Genomic DNA, 23,563 nt, shown 5'->3' with positions numbered 1-23,563 from the left:
GGCTGTACTCCAGTTTTAAAGAAACAAATGAATTGCATCTTTTTAAAATCACATCCTATATATGCACCAATAGATGTGATGGACTTTGAATATACTAGTGTTTGACACTTTCATTTTTCTTTCTTTAAGTATGTTGGGTTGAAGTTTGAGTTATTGCCTAAGCCATTAATCAAAGCAGTACTCTAGACAAAGGTTATTCTAGACAAAGTGTTACATGGATGAGCGCATTTACAGTACAGTCTGAACATTTGTACATAACGGGAGATGATGTAGCAAGGCTTAAGATCAACCCTAGTGCTAATGAACACAAACCCTTCTTTTCTCACCCCATCCAGTCCACAGACTCCCTCCCACCGCCTCCTCCTGTCCTGGCATCTGTGTCAAAGCATTAATGAATTGAGCAGTTTATCAGAACGCTTGGGAACTGTCCTTTCCTCCCCACAACCCCCTCCTGTGGTCCTGGACATATACAGCGCAACTAACCATGCTGCGTATTGTCCAACTGTCAACTTCAGAAGAGGTTGCAGTGAGACAAAGGCAGAGGAGAGAGTGAAAACACATAAACAGAAACAGTGCCTGCAGAGAGACAGAGGTAACGAGAGAGACTGGGTCAATAGCAGGGGCAGAGACTATATAAGAGAGAATAATAGACTGATTCAAAGACAAAGTGGTGATTGCAAGAGGGCCAGAGTCATATGTTCTTTGGAGAAAAAACAATCCGAAACCTTGTATTACAGAAGAATAACAAGATACGGGACCATTTAGCTCCCATTCTCGGCAATACTATTTGGAGTATACAATGGAGCTCCTGTGGTGGACTGTGTCCGTGATGTCATGCCTGGCTCTACAACAGATTGACTGTGCTCCAATAAGTAAGGAGCAATACAGATTACCAGCTAGTATCCTACAAGGTGAGTCCTCCAGATGGGCCATTATTGGGTAGAACACAAGCTCTTGCTCTTTGATGTTTCCTCCTAAGATCATCTATTTACTATAATTGTAACTATGGAATGCAGACTGAACTGAAACTGAGGAAATAATATGCTTGGTTTTGATGGAAAGTTTTAAGTTTAAAAAAAAATTTGCCCAACAAATGGTATAACTTTTTCATTGATGGAAAACAATGTGCAATGCTTAATTTCTAAGAAATCAAAAATGATTTAAATATTTTCTCCACCTTTTGGGTAGAATTTTGCTAGTTTTCAGAAATGTTAATGTTTCTATAAAACCAGATCAATTTGACACTGGCATGTCACTATAGGGATTTTAGCCATATACAGCAAACTCCTGTCTGGTCTATAGTAAAAGTTTGGTAACTAAATGTCCCTCTTTTTTTGACAGCCCTGTCTAACAAGGGAACTTTAATTCTGGAAGTGGCCCTTAAAACAGCTCTGCAGGCTTTGGAGGGGGCAGTTATTGAGCACAATCGCCGTCAGCTGGAGTGTAGCGGATGCGTTCTCTGCCTCTTCCCAGAATGTAGCAGCCTCAGCGTACAATGTAGAGGTTAGTGGTGTCCTTTCAAAGTTCTCCTTCAAAGTCTGCTCAGGTAGAATGCCCTTAGTTATTTTATACACTATAAGAGCATGGCCCTACCAAGGCACAAATGTTTGATTTTTTTTTAAATCTCTTACTATAATAATTGAAGATTGTCTTTAAAAATCCTGTATTAGGTAAAAAAAAGTGATCAAAAATGCTACAATATAAAAATGTAACTGTGTAAAGGACTGGTCCTGGCTTCTATATAGGATAGTATATGTATTTATGTAATAAATTGCACTTCTCCTTTCATGTCTTAGTGAGTGCTTGGTTCTTATATGTGTATAAAATACAAAGCTGTCTCTGTAGTGTGCACTGTGATGGTATGCTGACATCAGGAAATTTGAATGAAGTAGCGCGAAATCTTAATTAACACAAGCTTTGTATGCATGTTATTAGGGGGTGTGTAAAGAAAACAATGCTATTTTCCAAAAAAAAAGTGAATCTACAAATATAACCTGATTAGAGAAAGTAGTGCAATAGGAGTGTCACTCAATTTGATTTGCTTTAATTTAATTTTCGGCTTCTTGTTTTACTACATATAGGATGTTTGGGTTTACAAATATTGCTGAGGTAATTTTATTAAATAATTCAGTATTTCTTAACCAAGGTTTCATAGAACCCTAGGGTTCCTCCAGACGTTGCTAGGAGTTACCTCAACAGTGAACAATTTCTGACTTTCAGATAATTAACTAATAAAACTGATAAATATTTTAGCTGTTTGTTGTTTAGGCATTCTTCCCCCTGACCATCACTGTGATGAGGCCCGTCTCCCACAGACCAATGATCTAAGGGGGTCCTTCTCAAACTATCAGTGTAAGGGGGCTTTCTCCACTGACCACCAGTGTAGGAGGGCACTTTTCTGGCCACCAGTGTAGTAGGGCCCTTCTCCACTGATCATCAGTGTAATGATTGCCCTTTTCCACTGACCACCAGTGTAAGGAGGAGCCCTTTTCCACTGACCACCAGTGTAAGGAGGAGCCCTTTTCCACTGACCACCAGTGTAAGGGGGAGCTCTTTTCCACTGACCACCAGTGTAAGGGGGGGAGCCCTTTTCCACTGACCACCAGTGTAAGGGGGGAGCCCTTTTCCACTGACCACCAGTGTAAGGGGGGAGCCCTTTTCCACTGACCACCAGTGTAAGGGGGGAGCCCTTTTCCACTGACCACCAGTGTAAGGGGGGAGCCCTTTTCCACTGACCACCAGTGTAAGGCGGAGCCCTTTTCCACTGACCACCAGTGTAAGGGGGGAGCCCTTTTCCACTGACCACCAGTGTAAGGGGGAGCCCTTTTCCACTGACCACCAGTGTAAGGGGGAGCCCTTTACCACTGACCACCAGTGTAAGGGGGAGCCCTTTTCCACTGACCACCAGTGTAAGGGGGAGCCCTTTTCCACTGACCACCAGTGTAAGGGGGAGCCTTTTTCCACTGACCACCAGTGTAAGGGGGAGCCCTTTTCCACTGACCACCAGTGTAATGGGGAGCCCTTTTCCACTGACCACCAGTGTAAGGGGGAGCCCTTTTCCACTGACCACCAGTGTAAGGGGGAGCCCTTTTCCACTGACCACCAGTGTAAGGGGGAGCCCTTTTCCACTGACCACCAGTGTAAGGGGGAGCCCTTTTCCACTGACCACCAGTGTAAGGGGGAGCCCTTTTCCACTGACCACCAGTGTAAGGGGGAGCCCTTTTCCACTGACCACCAGTGTAAGGGGGAGCCCTTTTCCACTGACCACCAGTGTAAGGGGGAGCCCTTTTCCACTGACCACCAGTGTAAGGGGGAGCCCTTTTCCACTGACCACCAGTGTAAGGGGGAGCCCTTTTCCACTGACCACCAGTGTAAGGGGGAGCCCTTTTCCACTGACCACCAGTGTAAGGGGGAGCCCTTTTCCACTGACCACCAGTGTAAGGGGGAGCCCTTTTCCACTGACCACTAGTGTAAGGGGGAGCCCTTTTCCACTGACCACCAGTGTAAGGGGGAGCCCTTTTCCTCTGAGAATTCTGCCATTTAAACAGTCACCTTTTACAGCCCATTTGCTTTGAATGGTTTCATCAGCTTGATTATAGGCTAACCACATGTATACATGTTAATATACTGCCAATGCACCATTGTTGACCTCCTTTTGAAGGTCCTAGTTTCTGGCTGTTAGACTGGCCCTCTGACCTTAATACTTTCGGAGACACAAATTCAGAAGAAGTATACAAGTCAGTCTTGTTCTGAGTTGGTGACTGAAAGTATTGATGCAAGAGATTTAGCATGATGGTCAGCTAGCATTTGAAGATTGGCAAAGGTAGCCCAAACGTTTTTTTATAGTAAAGGTTGATATAAGGTACAAATGCTTTATTTAATGTTTGAACAACATTTGCTCTGGCCTCTTAAGGAAAAGACACCGCAGCAGAAATGGAGCCAACCTGTGAGGATCTGCTGACTGCAGAAAGTGAAGCTGATCCAGTGGAAAGGAGCTGGTCTTTGAGCCGACTGTGTGGCTTTTACCAGCGCTTCTGCTCAGAGGTGAACAGCACATCACAAGCTTGCATCAAGGCTATGGCTGGACACTGCCATCTCAAGCTGCAAGAGTGCAGTAAGAATGACCTGTAAAGCAAATTATCTATTGTGCATTTGGACCTTAATATGAAGTTTGATATATTTTCCATAATGTGTTAAAGCATGCATTCTCAGTCTTTGCATGGTAGATTATTGTTGGATGCAATCGTTTGGGGCAAATTATTACATCCTAAATACATTGCTCAAAAAAAATTTAAGTAACCTTTTTTTAATCAGAGTGTAGCATCAAGTCAATTAAACTGCTGGGATATTGACCTGGTCGGCTAAGTAGCAGAGGGGGTCGTTAATTAGACATGGGCCGAACACCCTCCTGTTTGGTTCGCAGCAGAACTCCTGAATAGGGTAAATGTTCTAGCCCAAACAGCGAACCCCATTGAAGTCTATGGGAGCCGAACTGGAAAAATCAAAAGTGCCCATTTTGAAGGCTTATATGCAAGTAATTGGCCATAACAGGGGTATTGGGGGTCTGGGTACTGCCGTTGGGGACATGTATCAATAAAAAAGAGCAGTGATTATAATTATGGTTAAAGTGCAACAATAAAAATGAAACATTCCTTTAAATACAGTGCCTGGGGGGTTCCCTTAATGGGCCTGTAAAGTGGTGCATCTGTAGCATGCATAAAACATGCTGCAGCAGAAATGTGATCTGATTTTCATTTATTTTTTGTCTTTTCTTAAGAAATTACATTTAAAATATGGATTTGGAGGGGAACCCCATGCCAAAATGTAAATAAAAAACAGCGTAGGGTGCCCCTCAGAATCCATACCAGACCCTTATTCGTGCATGAAGCCTGGCAGGTTAGAAAAGGGGGGGACGAGTGAGCAGCACTCCTTCCTGAACCATACCAGGCCACATGCTCACAACATTGGGAGCTGGGTGCTTTGGGGTGCCACCCCAAATCACCTTGTCCCCATGTTGATGGGGACAAAGGCATCATCCCCACAACTGTGGCCGGTAGTTGTGGGGGTCTGCAGGCAGCTTATCGGAATTTGGAAGCCCTCTTTACGAAGGGGCCCCCAGATCCTGGCCCCCCAATGTGAATGGGTATCGGGTACAAAGTATCCCTACGTATTCACCAAAAAAGTGTCTACAAGTAATAAACACAAGAGACAAGTTTTTGACAAATCCTTTATTAAAAAATATAAAAGGGGGCTTCTAGATTGCGATAAGCCCCCAGCGCGGCCAGGTTTGTGCGGATGAGGTCCTTGTCCCATCAACATGGGGACTAGGTGCTTTGGGGTGCCAGGGACACCAGTAAATCCACGCTTGTTTTAAAAAGAGGAAATTCTGATAATACTCCTGATCTAACTGCTTTTGGTGCTATTACAAGCTATTTATTATCTTTTTCATTATTTTATTATACAGAATTGGAAAGTGACCTGGACTATCTCAGTGACTCACCAGATGAAGGAAGTTTATGTAAGTATAGACAGTTAATCTCCTGAACATCTTAATCGGACAAAGGAAATCAAAGTGGGCATACTGTTTCCTTTTGGTATACAAAACAAAATACAAATTATTATTATATAGGATTTATATAGCATCAACAGTTTGCAATACTTACAAGTGGGGCAGTACAGTTACAATACCGTTTCAATACAAAGGGGATAGGAGGGCCTTGCTCTTGAGAGCCTACTATCTAATTTTAATCGTTTTTTTTTTATTAAAATGTTTATATAGGGAATGCATAGTTTGCCATATAATTTCTGGCTGCATTATATTCAGGCGTAAAAAAATGTATCCTGCTTTTTTGTAAAATACAAACTATATACAAATAATAAAAGATAAGAGTGTGACAGCGCTGTAAAGGTATAAATAGTAAACAAATGTGCAAAAACAATAATTGGGGAACCGGTTCGGTTCGCAGCAGAACATGCGAACAGGCAAAAATTAGTTCGAACACCGTTAAAGTCTATGGGACACGAATGTGAAAATCAAAAGTGCCGATTTTAAAGGTTAATATGCATGGTATTGTCATAAAGTGTTTGGGGACCTGGGTCCTGGGGACATGTATCAATGCAAAAAAAAGTTTGTAAAAGTTTTTTTTTGGGTGCAATGATTTTAATAATGCTTAAAGTGAAACAAAAGTAAAATATTTCTTTACATTTCGTACCTGGGGGGTGTCTATCCACTTACCCCCCGGACCATATTGCTGCCCAAAGACCAGAGTACTTTTTGCGATTCGGGACTGCGTCGCTTTAACAGACAATTGCGCGGTCGTGCGACGTGGCTCCCAAACAAAATTGGCGTCCTTTTTTTCCCACAAATAGAGCTTTCTTTTGGTGGTATTTGATCACCTCTGCGTTTTTTATTTTTTGCGCTATAAACAAAAATAGAACGACAATTTTGAAAAAAATGAATATTTTTTACATTTTGCTGTAATAAATATCCCCCAAAAATATATAAAAAAACATTTTTTTTCCTCAGTTTAGGCCGATACGTATTCTTCTACATATTTTTCGTAAAAAAAAATCGCAATAAGCGTTTATTGATTGGTTTGCGCAAAAGTTATAGCGTTTACAAAATAGGGGGTATTTTTATGGCATTTTTATTAATATTTTTTTTTACTAGTAATGGCGGCGATCAGCGATTTTTTTTTCGGTATTGCGACATTATGGCGGACACTTCGGACATTTTTGACACATTTTTGGGACCATTGGCATTTTTATAGCGATCAGTGCTATAAAAATGCATTAGATTACTATAAAAATGCCACTGGCAGTGAAGGGGTTAACACTAGGGGGCGGGGAAGGGGTTAAGTATGCCTGGGTGTGTTCTTACTGTGGGGGGGGGGGGGTGGCCTCACTAGGGGAAACACTGATCTTCTGTTCATACATTGTATGAACAGAAAATCAGCATTTCCCCTGCTGACAGGAACGAGAGCTGTGTGTTTACACACACAGCTCCCGTTCCCCGCTCTGTACCGAGCGATCGCGTGTGCCCGGCGGTGATCGCGCACGCCGGGCACACGCACGGAAGTCGGGGGCGAGCGGGGGGCGCGCGCGCGCCTCCGGCGGTGCGCGTGCGCCCCTAGTGGCGGCTAAAAGGCAGGACGTCCATTTACGTGGTCTCGCCTAGGAGAGCCACCTTGTGGACGTAATATGACAGTGCGGCGACGGCAAGTGGCTATAGTGTGCCTGTAAAGTGGCGCATTTTTCCCATGTTTAGAACGGTCCCTGCGCAAAATGACATTTCTAAAGGAATAACAGTCTTTTAAAACTACTCGCGGCTATAATGAATTGTCGGGTCCCGCATTAAAGTCATTGAAAAAAACGGCATGGGTTACCCCCAGTCCATTTACCAGGCCCTTTGGGTCTGGTATGAATATTAAGGGGAACCCCTGAACCAAAATGTAAAAAAAATTGTTTGGGGGGGTACCCCCAATTCCATACCAGGCCCTTAAGGTCTAATATGGATATTAAGGGGAACTCTGCACCAAATTCTAAAAAAAAATGGCGTAGGGGTTCCCCTCAAAATCCATACCAGACCCTTCAAGTCTGGTATGGATTTTAAGGGGAACCCGAACCAAAATATAAAAAAATGGCATGGGGGTCCCCCCAAAAATCCATACCAGACCCTTATCCGAGTACGCAACCTGGCAGGCCGCAGGAAAAGAGGGGGACGAGAGCGCCCCCACTCCTGAACCGTACCAGGCCACATGCCCTCAACATGGGGAGGATGCTTTGTTTACATTCCTTGTGATGGCAATACAATTGATCAACATTTTTGTTGTAACCACTTCCATACCGGGCCTATTTTGGCACTGCTACATGCATAAATCATAATTTTTTTGTTATATACTATACTATATATACTATACTATACTATACTATATATGTTTTTTTAGCAGACACCCTAGGGAATAAAATGCCGGCCATTGAAACTTTTTATCTCGCACAGTATTTGCGCAATTTTTCAAACGCCTTTTTTTTGGGAAAAAAACGGTTTTGTGAATTAAAAAATAACAAAACAGTAAAGTTAGCCCAATTTTTTTGTATAATGTGAAAGATGAAGTTACGCAGAGTAAATAGATACCTAACATGTCATGCTTTAAAATTGCGCACACTCATGGAATGGCGCCAAACGTCAGTACTTAAAAATCTCTATAGGCGTTGCTTATTTTTTTTTTTACAAGTTACAAATTTAGAAAGGAGGTCTAGTGCTAGAATTGTTGCTGGCGCTCTAACGCATGCGGCGATACCTCACATGTGTGGTTTGAACGGCGTTTACATATGTGGGCGGGACTTGCGTGTGTGTTCGCGTCTGGGCGCGAGCTACTGGGGATAGGGGCGTTTAAAAAAAAAAATAAAAAATCTTATTTTTTTTTTTATTTTACTCAATTTCTTTTATTTTTACACTTTTTTTTTACTTTTTTTTTATCACTTTTATTCCTATTACAAGGAATGTAAACATCCCTTGTAATAGGAATGGTTCGTGACAGGTACTCTTTATGGAGAGATGTGGGGTCAATAAGACCCCGCATCTCTCCTCCAGGCTGGAAAGCATTAGAGCGTGAAAAAAAATTCACAGATCTAATGTTTTTAGCCGCGATTGCGGCTGTGTTTACATTCCAGGACCCGGGCGTGACGTCATAACATCACGCCCGGGCCTCCGACGATCATAGAGATGACTGGTGACCATCTGGTCACCAGTCTACTCTATGGTTTCCATCGGACGCTGGCGGATCGTTTCTCCGGGTCTCGGATGGCAAAGGAGAGCCCGGAGAAGCACTGGATGGAGGCGGGAGGGGAGGCGTCCCCTCCCGCCGCCTATAAGAACGATCAAGTGGCGGAACCGCCGCTATGATCGTTCTTATGGTGCACAGAATCGCCGGCTGAAGAGATGGATATATGAATGATGCCTGTGGCTGCAGGCATCATTCAGATATCCCTATTGAAAGTCCAGGACGTCATATGACGTCCTTGGGCGGGAAGTGGTTAAAGGGACATGCTTAAGTCGTGCTTGCAAATGTAAACAGTGATCAAATCACACATGTGGGGTATCACTGTGATCACCAGAGTGAGATAAATAATACTAGCAAAAGACCTCCTCTAACTCTAACCTCGTAACCCTTTTTTTTTTAAAAAGCGTCGCCTATGAAGATTTTTAGGTAGCGTAGTTTGTCGCTATTCCATGAGTGTGAACAATTTCAAAGCGTGACATGTTGGGTATCTATTTACTCAGCATAACATCATCTTTCACATTATACAAAAAATTGTGCTTTACTGTTTATATATATATATATATATATATATAGTCATAATTTATTCAAGAAACTCTTTTTTTTTTTTCTTTAAAGACCGCTGCGCAAATACTGTGTAACATAAAATATTGCAGGGCAGTCCTGCATGGTGCAGTGGTAAGCCACCTGCACTACGGTGCACAAGGTCATAGGATCAAATCCATTAGACCCACCATGGGGCTGCTACCTGTATAAAAAAAATATTGCAATGTTCGCCAATTTATTCTCTAGGGTCTCTGCTATATATATATATCTATATATATATCTATATATATATATATATATATATATATATATATATATATATATGTTTGGGGGTTCCAAGTAATTTTCTAGCAAAAAATACGGATTTTAACTTTTAAGGAACATATGTCAGAACTGGGCTTAGGCATGAATTGACCCTGTTATTAGCTCATGCAATTTTTTTCCCCAAAAATGAGTCACGTGACCTTCATATCGCATTCAGTAACCTTTAGTGAATTGACCCCATTATGCTAGAATAAAATAATTAGAGCTTTCTGTTTTTGTTTCTCTTTATCAGTAACCTGTGGACGGACTATAGCACCTGTCATTAACAGCACTGGTCCCAAAGGTCGTATAGTTGGAGGAAGTGTTACCTCACCAGGGTCTTGGCCATGGTTGGTTAACATTAGACTCAATGGTGAGCTTATGTGTGGAGGAGTCCTGATAGGAGATGTGTGGGTCCTTACAGCTGCACATTGCTTTAATGGGTATGAAATGTATTCTTCCTTTTTTCTTTTTTTGTATCGAAATTGAATTACTTGATTTACTTGATCACTTGTCTACATGCCTGTGCTTTTTATCTAATAGGACTGCCAAATTCTTTCACAGTGCCTATAAAAATCATTCCACCTAAGTAATGCCACAATTTGTACATCTGAGCACATACAGAAAGAAAGCATCTGAAAACTATGACAAATTAAATAGAAGCCTTCAGAAGCATCAATTATTCCACATAACCATTTGAATATGTACCATAAAGACAAAAGGTCTGATTAATTAAGGCGAGAAGTGGTGTGAAATGCAGTAAGGTAATCAGACATCCAATCATGAGCCAATTCTTTACTTTGTTATTCCCCTGCACGTGATTGGATGTTTGTACTTACTCCACTCTACTTCATTGCATTCACCTCATTTCACACCTTGCAAATCAGGCCCAAAGTGGAGAGCTCTCCTAGCTTCAAATACCGCTGGGTCCTAAAGCAACTCTTGCAAAGTCTATTGTGCAATATAGCTAATTTTGGCTTCGTCTTAGGCTTAGACAATGCAATAGAATAAAAAATCAAAACAGAAAATGAACTAAGTATAAGGCAATATTGGGAAATTAGCTGAACCCTGCTATTTGTGGCACTTTGGCATGCTTTTGAGTTTACCCAAAGTAAACAGATTACTGAAATAATTTATGACACTTCAGTAAAGTCACATTGTCATATGTTTGTGTGTGTTTTCTATGTGCAATTTAGGGATGTAAATGAATTGCATTGGACAGCTGTTGTTGGAGAATATGATCTCAGCAAGCAGGAAGATGGAAAAATGGTCTTTCCAGTGAAAAGAATTATAATTCATCCTAAGGTATTACAGAATTGTTAAATTTACATTTCAATCAATAAGACAGACAGTCTGTGCACGTGTGTTAAATGTGAACTACAAAAAATGTTTACCATTCTTTTACTTAAAGCGGAGTTCCGGCCACAATTTCACTTTTTAAATATAAATACCCCTGTAATACACAAGCTTAATGTATTCTAGTAAAGTTAGTCTGTAAACTAAGGTCCGTTTTGTTAGGTTGTTACAGCATTTAGACACTTTATAAAATCGAAATGGACTGGGGCCATCTTAAGTGTGGGCATCATGAAGCCAGACTGTATGACTTCCTGGATTTCAGCCTTGCATATCTCGCACATGCTCAGTGCTGCACAAGCAGTGTAATGGACAGTACAGGTGCTGAAACCTGATCTGAAACCTAAGTCACATGATTCTTCGAGACTGGGGAGTGCACAGACTCCTGGAAAGTTACACCCACTACATTCCCAGGAGTCTGTGCGGTGTAGGTTAGGAAGCTTAAGCACCTAGGTGCAGGAAGAGGGAAGATTAACTATTCTGCCTAGCAACAACACTTTGAAGGCATCTAAAAAAAAATATGTTTTCTTAAAGGACTAATGACATTTTTTTAAAACTACTGATGTAATGCTATATTTATGGGTGGAACTCCACTTTAACTACTTCAGCGCCGAAAGGTTTTACCCCCTTCCTGACCAGGCCATTCTTTGCAATACGGCACTGCGTTACTTTAACTGACGTTAGTGCGACACTGTATCCTTTTTTTTTAACCCACAAATAGAGCTTTCTTTTGGTGGTATTTGATCGCCTCTGCGGTTTTTATTTTTTCCGCTATAAACAAAAAAATAAATTTGGAAAAATACCTTTTTATTTTTTTGCTATAAAACACATCCAATAAAAAACAATTTTTTAGGTCAATATGTATTCTGCTATATATTTTTGGTAAAAAAAAATCCCAATAAGTGTATATTGATTGGTTTGTGCAAAAGTTATAACATCTACAAACTATGGGATAGATTTAGACTTGTTTTTTTTTTTTTTTGTGGCACCAATACAGTGATCAGTGCTAAAAGAAAAAAATGCACCGACACTGGCAGAGAAAGGGTTAACCATCAAACGGTTAACTGTTTTTTCTAATTGTAGGGGGGGGAGTGGTTTGACTAAAGGAACACAGAGATCCATGTTTCTGCTTAGCAGAAACATGAGATCTCCATTTTCCATTTTGGCATAACAGTGGTCTGCCTTGTTTACATAGGCAGACCACCGTTCTGCCTCTCTACCAAAAATGGCTGGCGAATCCGCTGATTGGCTCCTGCTGTGTCCAGCGGGTGGGAGCGGGGTGCTCGATAGCTGATCACAAGAATAACGTACAGTTGCGTGATTTGGTGCTTAAGGGCCACCTTGCTACAGTATATGTATGTGGGGCAGTCCTTAAGCGGTTAAAGTGAAACTACTCTGAGCATCACAAATCCCCAAAACTTTTTTTTCATTTTTAATATTTAACCACTTCCAGACCGCTGTACGCATATATGCGTCCACACTTTAAAGATTGATATCTCGGTAACGGCAGCAGCTGCTGCCACAACCGAGGTATCAATCTTTAGTGTCAGCGGTCCTGTTAACGATAACGGCGGTCTCCGCGGCAGATTCGCCGCGAGATCGCCGTTGGCGGCGGGAGAGGGCCCCCCCCTCCCGCCGCTCTCCCGCGCCCTCCGCCGCTTAGATCGGGACCGCTCGGCAGCTGAGCGGGGTTACGAGTGAAGGAAAAATCTCCTTCACCCGTCCCCATAACTCTGCTGGGCGGAAGTGACGTCAAAACGTCAGTCCCGCCCAGCCTCTTAAAGAAACATTTTTTTTTTTTGTCATTTGAAAAAATTACATTTTCAATTTTTTTTTTTTTTTTTTTGCATTTAAGCCTAAATATGAGATCTGAGGTCTTTTTGACCCCAGATCTCATATTTAAGAGGACCTGTCATGCTTTTTTCTATTACAAGGGATGTTTACATTCCTTGTAATAGGAATAAAAGTGATCATTTATTTTTATTTTTTTCCAGTGTATAAAATAAATTAAAAAAAATAAGAAAATAAAAATAAAAATTTTAAAGCGCCCCGTCCCGACGAGCTCGCGCGCAGAAGCAAACGCATACGCGAGTAGCGCCCGCATATGAAAACGGTGTTCAAATCACACAAGTGAGGTATCGCCGCGATCGTTAGAGCGAGAGCAATAATTCTAGCCCTAGGCCTACTCTGTAACTCAAAAAATGCAACCTGTAGAATTTTTTAAACGTCGCCTATCGAGATTTTTAAGGGTAAAAGTTTGACGCCATGCCACGAGCGGGCGCAATTTGTAAGCGTGACATGTTGGGTATCATTTTACTCGGCGTAACATTATTTTCACAATACATAAAAAAATTGGGCCAAATTTTTTGCAGTCATATTTTTTAATTAAAAAAAGTGATTTTTTTCCAAAAAAAAGTGCGCTTGTAGGACCGCTGCGCAAATATGGTGTGACAAAAAGTATTGCAATGATCGCCATTTTATTCTCTAGGGTATTAGAAAAAAATAAATATATAATGTTTGGGGGTTTTGAGTAATTTTCTAGAAAAAAAAAGTTTTGGTCTTGTAAACACCAAATCTGAAAAACACCCAAAGTAGAGAAGTGGTTAAAGCAAACTTGCCAATCTATTTGTGCTATTTTGCTTAAACACCCCCTAGCATTTATGGTTGCGAATATTTTGAATTCCTGTAATTCATCTGCCCTTAGCTCAGGTATGCAGACGGGGGGGGGGGGGTATGCTTAGCTGATAAAATCCCTCCTCTTCTCCTGAAGACTCCTGGGATGTATGACATAATTTGCCTAAGCCTGGTTGTTTTTAAACAAGTAAATATATTATACTTTTCTTTTTTGTTTACTAAAGGAGCAGCATAAGGACTAAGGCAGGCCACAGACTATTCGAATCTTGGCCAGTTCAGCAGAAACCAGCTGAGATTCGAACCATGTATGGGCAGGCTGAATGTACTAAGTTCTCAATCGATCAACTTGGGTACAACCAGCTTGCCGGATTCACTTGTGATTATTGCGAGCGGCTGCTACAGCCGCTAGCAATAATCAATGTCTTCTCCTGGTGAGGGTGTCTCTGTCGTCCATGTCGAAATTAAATATTTACATTACACAGAAAAAAGTCCCAAATACCTTTTACGAGAGTTCAGCTACTGCAGCCATGTGACATCACTGTCCTCCGCACTGAGATCTGCAGGTGGAGCAAGGAAAAATCCTATGATGTACCTGGAGACGTCACTACAGGAAGTATACAGACTGGCAGCGCGTCTCTCTGCAGGGGCCGCTGACAATCATAGTAGAACACCCCCCCCCAAGCTTGTGTCACATGTGGTGGCTAGCAGGGAGCAGATCATCCCTGTTAGATCTGTACTGCATAATGACACGCAATCACATTGGGCAAAGAAGGGAAAGCAGGGAGGACATTCCAATTCAAGTGCTGGATGCAGAGAGTATTGTGGGGCAGCTTCCAGAAGGCAATAATGATGATACAGCTTCCTCTGAGTACACCATCTGAGCATGCGCACCATGGGTGGCAACGCTAGAGCTGGAGAAACGGTTCCTCTCCATCCAGCATTAGGAAATGAGAATAAATGGCAGGGTCAGCCAGGTTTTTACTAATGTAGAAAATAAGGACATAATACCCAATTTTAAAGATATACACTAAAGCCGTACACACAATACAATTTTCTGAGGACAAAGCGTAGGACTTTTGTCCGAAGGGCGTTGGCCATGAACTTGCATACAAACCGCACACAATTGTTGGCCAACAAACACAAAACTACATTTGGGGCACCGTCTGCTAATGTTGTGTTTCAGCATTGCTTCTGATTTGTACTTTGGACTTTTGTCCGGACTTGTGTACACATGCTCGGAAAATCCGACAGACAATTGTTTGTGGAAAATTTTAAAGCATACCATCCAACATTTGTCCGGAAAATGTAACAATTGTCCGATGGAGCGTACACACGGTCGGATTTTCCGCCAACAGCCTGTCATCACACAATTCCTGTCGGAAAATCGGATCGTGTGTACAAGGCTTTAGAGGCTTTTTGTGTTTATTGACACTTTAAAGCAGTTCTAAAACAGAATTTTTTTTTACCATAATGCATTTCCTTCATTAAAGCGGAGCTCCGCTGTAAAAAAAAAAAAAATATTAAAAGCCAGCAGTTACAAATACTACAGCTGCTGACTTTTAATGAATGGACACTTGCCTGTCCTGAAGTCTAGCGACGTTGGAAGCAGAAGACGATCGATCGCTCGCCACTCTGCTGCCCCCACCGCCATCCTCGGTGAGGGAACCAGGAAGTGAAGCATTGCTCAAATCCTGTGAGAAAGGAGCAGGGGGCGAGCAGAGCTGCACTGTGTCTATAGATGCACACAGTCCGCCTCAGGAGCGAGCCCACATGTGTGCACCCATCGGAAGTGGCTTCCTATGATGGCGCACCAAGAAAAGGAGGAGTCCGGCTGCTCTGTGCAATACCAGGTAAGTATAACATGCTTATTTTTTTTTAATAAAGTAAAATTTAAGCATTACAATCACTTTACAAATAAAGGAAAGTGGCATATATTGCAACTTTCTGAGATAACGGGAAATGCCTATTTCTGCAAAAATATATTTGCAAACGGTCTGGCCATGTTAGACTAATGGTAAGGAAGAGAAATCATGAAGAAAAGCATTAGGGAATACCCAAAAGAGCCACCGGGTACAAACAATCCAAAAAAGTGTACAAATGACAAAAAAAAATGAACCTGTACTGTACATGGGAAAGTAACAGGTTTGTATCATAGTGTGTTTCCTGTGCTGCTAAAGGCCTCATTCACACTTAGAGCCGATCGGGTCCATCTGTCACGGACCTGAATCGCTATGGAGCGTCGGATGTCAGCGAAGACATGTCCGCTGACATCCGACCCGCTAAAAACAGACATATGGGAGCCATGTCCCCATCCGTCCATGCAGATTGGATCGGGTAGGATCTGATGAAAACGGACATGCTGTCCGTTTTTATCAGATCGCTCCATAGGACACAGCGGTGCTTGACAAGCCCCTCCCCGCTCAGTGAGCAGAGAGGAGCTTGTCATCCGTCGGCTCAGCGGAGATCTGTGGACTGATCTCCTGCTGAGCCTACGGGAGCAGGCGGACTCCGTAGCGACGGAGTACGCCAAGTGTGAATGATACTCTACTTCTACTCCATGTACCCGCTTTATCAAAGTGAAATAGTCAGTATTTCTGAGTGTGGATTAGCAGCACTAGTTGTCTAAGCAGCCAATCTCCAGGCCTGAGTACTGTCAGGTTGGGGTGAGGGGAGGACTATTAGCCCTGTGTAAGCTCTAGAAAAATCAATTCTAGTGCAGTAGATTCAGCACATGTCGTAATACAGATCTCTACATTAACTCCTTGCTGACCAGTGCATAACGATATACAATGGCACGGCTGGGCAAATTGACGTACCTGTACATCCCCTTTAAATCATGGCATAGTGGGCATGGGCATGTGCCCTCCACATACTCGTGACCATGCCCATGGACTCTATGTCCGCCAGGGGCCCGCGATCGTGTCACGGAGCGACAGAACGGGGAGATGCCTATGTAAACAAAACATTTCCCTGTTCTGCCTAGCAACATGACAGATCTACTGCTCCCTGTAATCGGGAGCAGTGATCTGTCATGTTCTAATGAGACAATCTGCCCTTCAATTAGAATGACTCCCTAGGACACAGTTAACCCCCTTGATTGCCCCCTATGGTTTACACAGTAATCGGTGCATTTTTATAGCTCTGATCGCTGTATAAATGACAATGGTCCCAAAAAAGTGTCTGATGTGTCCGCCAAAATGTCGCAGTCAAGTTAAAAATCGCAGATCGCCGCCATTTTTTTTTTTTACCAAAGATATGTAGAATACATATCGACCTAAACTGAGAGAATTTTTAATAAAATATATATATATATATATATATATATATATATATTATCTTTGGGGGATATTTTAGAAAAAAATATTTTTTTTTCAAAATTGTCGCTCTTTTTTTTGTTTATAGCGCAAAAAATAAAAACAGCAGAGGTGATCAAATACCACAAAGAAAGCTCTATATGTGGGAAAAAAGGACGTCAATTTTGTTTGGGTGCAATGTCGCACGACCGCGCAATTGTCGGCTAAAGCGACGCAGTACAGAATCGCAAAAAGTGCTCTGGTCAGGAAGGGGGTAAATTCTTCCGGGGCTGACGTGGTTAAATATGAAAGGGGGGGGCACTTGTGGAGGAAATAGGGGGAGATTTGTCTAAAAAAATAATAACACGGTCTCTTACTAAAAACACAGTATGGAATGATAAAATAGGTTTTGCCCCTTTGACATAAATGTGATGTGGCCTACAAGATAAGACTACTAGAAACTTTGCCCAAACCACAGGAATCACAATCTATGCAATGGCTACCTGGACTGTTTTCCTATTTGTAATAGTTAAATACCTCATTAGCTTATTTCCGAGTGCAGTGCTCAGCACTTTCCTATCAAATAAGCATGTGTTGCACTGGAGAAGGTCACCTTTAAGAAGGTCTTTAAGGTCATTAATTCTTGTTTCTTTTGTATTGGAATGTTACCCAAAAGACCCCTTCTGCATTCAAAAAAGTTCTAAACTTAAGCAAGAGTGATGGTGAGAGCTGAATCATTTCTTGCGTTTCTATGTTTAACCTGGAGCAGATGGTCAAGGACAGCTGAAAACACAGAGAGGGTAGAGTTAAACCTGTTTATTATCCATATACAATAGTGCAGCCCAAGAGACTGTGAAATTGAAAACAGAGAATGGCAAAATGCACTGATGTTTGGGCAGTTGGCAAGAACAATCTGAACCAAGCCTAAATTAGAATTTTGATTGTATGCTTTGACTGATTTATTCAATGTAATTAGTAGGTTTCAGAGTCTCTTAATTCCAAGCCTCAAGCAAATCTAAACGTTTACATTGTGTAGCTTTGCTTTAGGACCGGTGTACCCAACCAGTGGCCCGGGGGCCACATGTGGCCCGCGGAGCCCTCTGATGTGGGCCCAACCTCCTGCTCTGAGATGGAATAGAATACTGTTATTAAAGGTACGTTTATTACTAAAAACAGTGTATATATGGGCATATCTGTTCTGCAGTGGTTACTGGGCTGCTTTCAAACTGATCCACAGGTGCAGAAAAGTGCACCTGTGGGTTACCTGCACTGAGCCATAGACTTCTATTACCTGTGAGTTTGGTGTGCTGAGAGTAGAGTGGGCTCTATAGAGCCGAGTGGACTACCATCCGCCTGTTCCGCTTATTGTGGCCCACGACTGGTTACCAAGTCACTCAGGTGGCCCTTGCTCTTCAAATTGTTGGGCACCCATGTTTTAGGGTTAAAATGTAAAGGCAATACAATATATTTTTTAGTTTTGGATGAGAGGTAATGGGTTGGACCCCTTGTCCAATTTTAATTTTATTTGCCTTATGTGCCCCCTTATGGGGACCCTGTTTATATGTCCTGGTTACCAAAAAGGGAACGTTATAGTTTTTACCACAGTAATGGTAGAAGGTAAATCGTCCAATGGGGACAAATGTTTTGGGGACAGTCATGGATTTTCTTAATATGGACAGATTTCCTGTCATTTCCCCTTGTGTCTCTAGGATGCAAGTAAAACAAAACTAAAAACCTTTTGACTTACACTTTTACACACATTGGGCCAGATTCACATACATTTGCGGCCGTGTAACGTAACCCGTTTACATTACACCGCCGCAAGTTTCCAGTTTTAGTGCCCGATCCACAAAGCACTTACCTGGAAACTTGCGGCGGTGTATTGTAAATACGTCCGGCGCAAGGCGGGCCAATTCAAATGGGCGTGTGCCATTTAAATTAGGCGCGCTCCCACGCCGTCATTTTTTCGAACGGCGACGCGTGTAGCGCAATTCCGTATTCCCGGGCGGCTTACGCAAACGACGTTCATTTTTAAATTTCGACGCGGGAACGGCGGCCATACTTTAGACAGCAATACGATTGCTGTGTAAAGTTAAGGCACCCAAAACGACGACTAACTTTGCGACAGGAAACTAGACTAGCGGCGACGTAGCGAACGCGAAAATCCGTCGTGGATCGCCGCAACTCCTAATTTGCATACCCGACGCTGGTTTACGACGCGAACTCCCCCCAGCGGCGGCCACGGTACTGCATCCTAAGATCCGACAGTGTAAAACAATTACACCTGTCGGATCTTATGGATATCTATGCGTAACTGATTCTATGAATCAGTCGCATAGATAGAAACAGAGATACGACGGCGTATCAGGAGATACGCTGTCGTATCTCTTTTGTGAATATGGCCCATTGTAACTACTATTCCAGTGCAAGAATCTGGAAAACATGCTCTGTTAAAATACTTGGATTGAGAAGCACTGTTTCATTTTCTATTGAGAACATTTTGGTAAACCAGACAAATCTAATTTTGTATATGCTTTTTTTTATAGTTTAACCAGAAGACCTTTAACAGTGATGTAGCCCTAATAGAGCTGACAAATAAAGTGAGAACATCCGAGAGAGCAGTACCTGTGTGTCTGCCTTCGGCACCTGTGGATCCTGCTCCTGGCACAAACTGCTACATTGCTGGATGGGGATCTCTTTATGAAGGTCAGTCTAGCCATACATTATCATGCTAGGAACAGTAACAATTGTGTAAAAGGACTAGCATTTTATATGTGGGTGATGCATATTGATAAGAAAAAGAGGAAGGAAACACGCTTTTTTGCCACTGTAATAATGATGAGAAAACTGCACAGATAAGAGGAAGTCCTTCAGTGCTTAGATAAAACTGTAATTTATGCATGCTGAACATTACATCAATTTTGACATTAAAGTCACTGACCCATATAAACAAGTCAGCAGGTTTTCAAGAGATATTCTTGTCTTGCAAGAGGATAAAGCTTGCTTTATAGGGATGTGGTACCCAGGGACAGTCAAATCTCAGGGCAAATGCAGAAAGTCAGCATCTCTTCAATAGATGTACCTTACATCCTCTCTTTCCGTAAAGAAATGCAACAATTTACAAGTGAACTTTACTTGTTTGTATGAAAAAAATGTATTAATGGTTTTTATACAATCAGATGGTCCACCCTCGGATGTTGTCATGGAAGCCAGCGTACCTGTCATGAGTCCGGAGTCCTGCATGAGGACCCTGGGGAAAGAGATGTTTACCAGCACCATGTTCTGTGCAGGCTACCTTACCGGAGGCATTGACTCTTGCCAGGTAATAGATTGACTTCCAAAACCATTACAGTGACAGGGATGGTTTGATCTGTCTACCTGTGAACATTTTAGACGATAGGCGTAATTATGCAAATAAAAGCATTAGTTGGCAACTGCAAAATAAAAAAGCATTGTGCTTTTTGAATAAAATTTGTCTATTCAGTTTTCTTAAGTGCTCTAAGTGAAAGAAAAGTTCATCTGTTGCATATGCATGAATACCAGTGCTTCATAAACTTTTGTGTAATACATTTTCTCTTATTTCATTGCATCAAATACACAGTAATTTATACTGTTTGTATGGCTTTAAAGCACACATTGAATTACATTTAGTAAAGATTTATTCCAGGCATGGCTAATTTTTACATAGTAACATTGGTCCAGCTTGGACCAATTTAACTATAAACCACATGATCTGGCTGATGCCTCTGGAAGGCACCGTTACTTCAGTAATCTCCACTATCTTTGGTGTCTTGCACATCCTACTTTTTTGGGGCTTTTGAGGATTAATGTGGGTGAATTGTCATTTGTCTACAGCTCCACATTCCTTAAGTATTTAGAGAAGGTGAAGGAAGAATTTATGGGACTTTTCAGATGTCAATTAACAATGGTGTCATTAAAAATGTATTAGAAAATTAGAATAAACATAATCATAAAACCATATACAATCATGACCCAATTCTTATGATCCTTGATATCATAGCGACATTGTGATGAAAAATCCCACTGGGCTTCTTGAGGGGATGTTTTATTTCCTAAGGGTCATGATTCTCCCATAATTACACATATATAGTATGAATATCTGATCTGAACTAATCACGAGTAGGGTTGAGCGAACCCGAACTGTAAAGTTCAGGTTCGGTACGGACTTTAGGTTTTTCCCGAACCCGGACCCGAACCCGAATAATTGGAAAAAGTTCTGGTTCGGAGTTCGGGTATGTTTTGGCGCGCTGCACGGCAGCCAATCGCCATTCGTTTTACAACTGTGACTGGGAACTGATCACAGCCATGCCTGCTTATGGCATGGCTGTGATTGGCCAGTGTAGCATGTGACCTATCATGTGACGTGCCTCTATATTAGATAGAGGCACACAGCACAGATCGTCACTCTGCTTCACTCTAGATAGGGAAAGGCTGCTGCATTTGGCGTTCAGTGTTAGGTGTTCTGTGCTCCAGAAATCTCAAGAAACAAACTTTATTTTTTTGATATCTACATCATCTAATGCTTTCTGACTCGCTGTCACTGTGCTTCACTTACGATAGGGAAAGACTGCATTTGGCGTCCAGGGACAGTTTTAGGTGTACTCTGCTGGCTCCAGAAATCTCAAGAAACACACTTTATTTTTTTTGATATCTGCATCATCTAATGCTATCTGGCTCCCTGTCACTGACTGTGCTTCACTTACGATAGGGAAATATTTCAACAGCACTGCACCTGTGATATACTGTGTTTTTCTATAAAGTACATAGTTCAGTGACAGGTTCTATAGGTGACTCTGAATATTTCAACAGCACTGCACCTGCTCTTCCTGACATTTTGCTGCCATTTGCAGCCCTCCAGCCCTTTCCCTTAGTTTTTTAGAGACATTTTTGTAGTCAAAAGTCCGGGTCCCCATTGACTTCAATGGGGTTCGGGTCTAAGTCCGGGTTCGATCCCGAACCCGAACTTTTTTTTCAAAGTCCGGGTCCGAACTCGAACATCCAGGTGTCCGCTCAACTCTAATCACAAGATGTTCTCAGTGTCAAACCAAGACAGACCATGTGTGACCACAGGAGATATACTGGGACTAGAAATATTTACTTTTGAAGAGCCACATGTGCAGGATTACGTTCCAAACTGAATGGTTTTCTGCACTCAAATGCCAATTTAAATTGTGCATGCATTGTGCATGCATTGTCCAGCATAGTTATGTGCAGAGCTTTTTTTTTAGAAAATAGGTGCAGGAACTCAACCACGACCCGTTCAGATTTCACAAACAGTAGAAGGGTCTTAAAGGGGCATTAAAAACCAGAATTGCATTACATACAGAGTGCAGAGTTCAGGGGGTTACAAAGCTGTCACTTGTAAACACAGAAACCAGACTTCTGTGTTTACAAGTGATTGTGGTGAGCAGGCACCAAAGGATCTGAGCCAGAGGTGGTGGAACTGAGTTCCCCCAAGTTCCCCCTGAAAAAAAGCCATGGTTATGTGGTCAAGAAGTGGCCAAAAGAAGCTGGAGATCAGGAGCATTGAGACATTTAAAGAAAAAACAGAACAAACAAAATGCATTTGTTGTTGATGCACAGTGGTTTCTAATGAAACTCTGACACAAAAGCTATCTGGCAACTAATTTGTCAAGAAAGCCTGTCAAAAAGCCATACCTTCTTTTCAGAGCTTCAATTAATTTGATGAACTAATCACCAATAATCTAATGTGGTGATTTCCTCTATAGGGAGACTCTGGAGGACCTTTGACCTGCCAGGACCCTTCATCTAAGCAATATGTATTATATGGAATCACCTCCTGGGGTGATGGCTGTGGAGAGAAAGGAAAACCAGGAGTATACACTAGAGTAACAGCCTTCATTGACTGGATTGGAAGCCAAATGAAAAGTGAGCAGTTTGGTTTGTGGTAAATGTCGACTACAGAATTTGACACTCTATAGTATATTTGATTGAGTTAATACAAGTCAGAATATATTATATAACAGTATGTTGTGTAGATACAGCGCATACTGTGAAAATTCCATAAATACTGTGAAGGTGAGAGATTTATGCCGTTACTAAAAAGGGTTATTTCATCTACAGAGTCAAGCCCCACCCTTGAGCCGTCGTGTCTTGAATTGCGTGCACTGAGTGATATTCAGCAAAATAATCCAAAGTCAGAAATCAACTCCGTCTGTTCTTTTTATAAGCAGTCCTGTCCAGGCCCACTCAACCCAGAGGCTTGCACACGGCTAGCAGAGGAGAAGTGCAGACAGAAACAGAGAAGATGTGGTGAGTCCCCAATCAAAATCCTACTTATTTATAAATATACTGTGTGTGTGTGTGTGTGTATATATATATATATATATATATATACACACACAAAAAACATTAAAGGAACACTTTGAAAACACACAGATCTCAATGTTGAAAAATATTATGCTGGATATTTTGAATATTTATGGACTGGGTAATGTTTCAGGAACAAAATGATGCCACATAGTTTGATGAAAATGATCAACCTACAGAGGGCTGAATTCAAAGACACCCCGAAAAGTGAAAAATTGATGCAGCAGGCTAATTCTTTTTGCTGAAATTTCATTGCATAAACTCAAAATGGTACTCGGTAGTTTGTATCGCCCCCCACGTGCT

General features: G+C 41.8%; 1 protein-coding gene across 1 annotated transcript in view; it reads left to right on the top strand.

Annotated features, from left to right (window-relative positions):
* Positions 1 to 434: 434 nt before the first annotated feature.
* PRSS56 (serine protease 56) overlaps positions 435 to 23,563 on the top strand; it is a 90,357-nt gene continuing 67,228 nt past the window's right edge. The window contains exons 1-10 of the mRNA XM_040349681.1: positions 435 to 911; positions 1,342 to 1,503; positions 3,914 to 4,114; positions 5,465 to 5,518; positions 9,883 to 10,072; positions 10,826 to 10,934; positions 19,456 to 19,615; positions 20,089 to 20,231; positions 22,660 to 22,819; positions 23,015 to 23,203. Coding sequence (XP_040205615.1) covers positions 800 to 911; positions 1,342 to 1,503; positions 3,914 to 4,114; positions 5,465 to 5,518; positions 9,883 to 10,072; positions 10,826 to 10,934; positions 19,456 to 19,615; positions 20,089 to 20,231; positions 22,660 to 22,819; positions 23,015 to 23,203 — 1,480 coding nt within the window. The 5' untranslated portion in view covers positions 435 to 799. The remainder of the gene's footprint in view (positions 912 to 1,341; positions 1,504 to 3,913; positions 4,115 to 5,464; positions 5,519 to 9,882; positions 10,073 to 10,825; positions 10,935 to 19,455; positions 19,616 to 20,088; positions 20,232 to 22,659; positions 22,820 to 23,014; positions 23,204 to 23,563) is intronic.

The sequence above is a fragment of the Rana temporaria genome, chromosome 4 (genome assembly GCF_905171775.1).
Source record: "Rana temporaria chromosome 4, aRanTem1.1, whole genome shotgun sequence".
Classification (NCBI taxonomy): domain Eukaryota; kingdom Metazoa; phylum Chordata; class Amphibia; order Anura; family Ranidae; genus Rana; species Rana temporaria.
The sequence above is the reverse complement of the archived record's forward strand: the minus strand, read 5'-3'. Positions and strand labels throughout refer to the sequence as shown.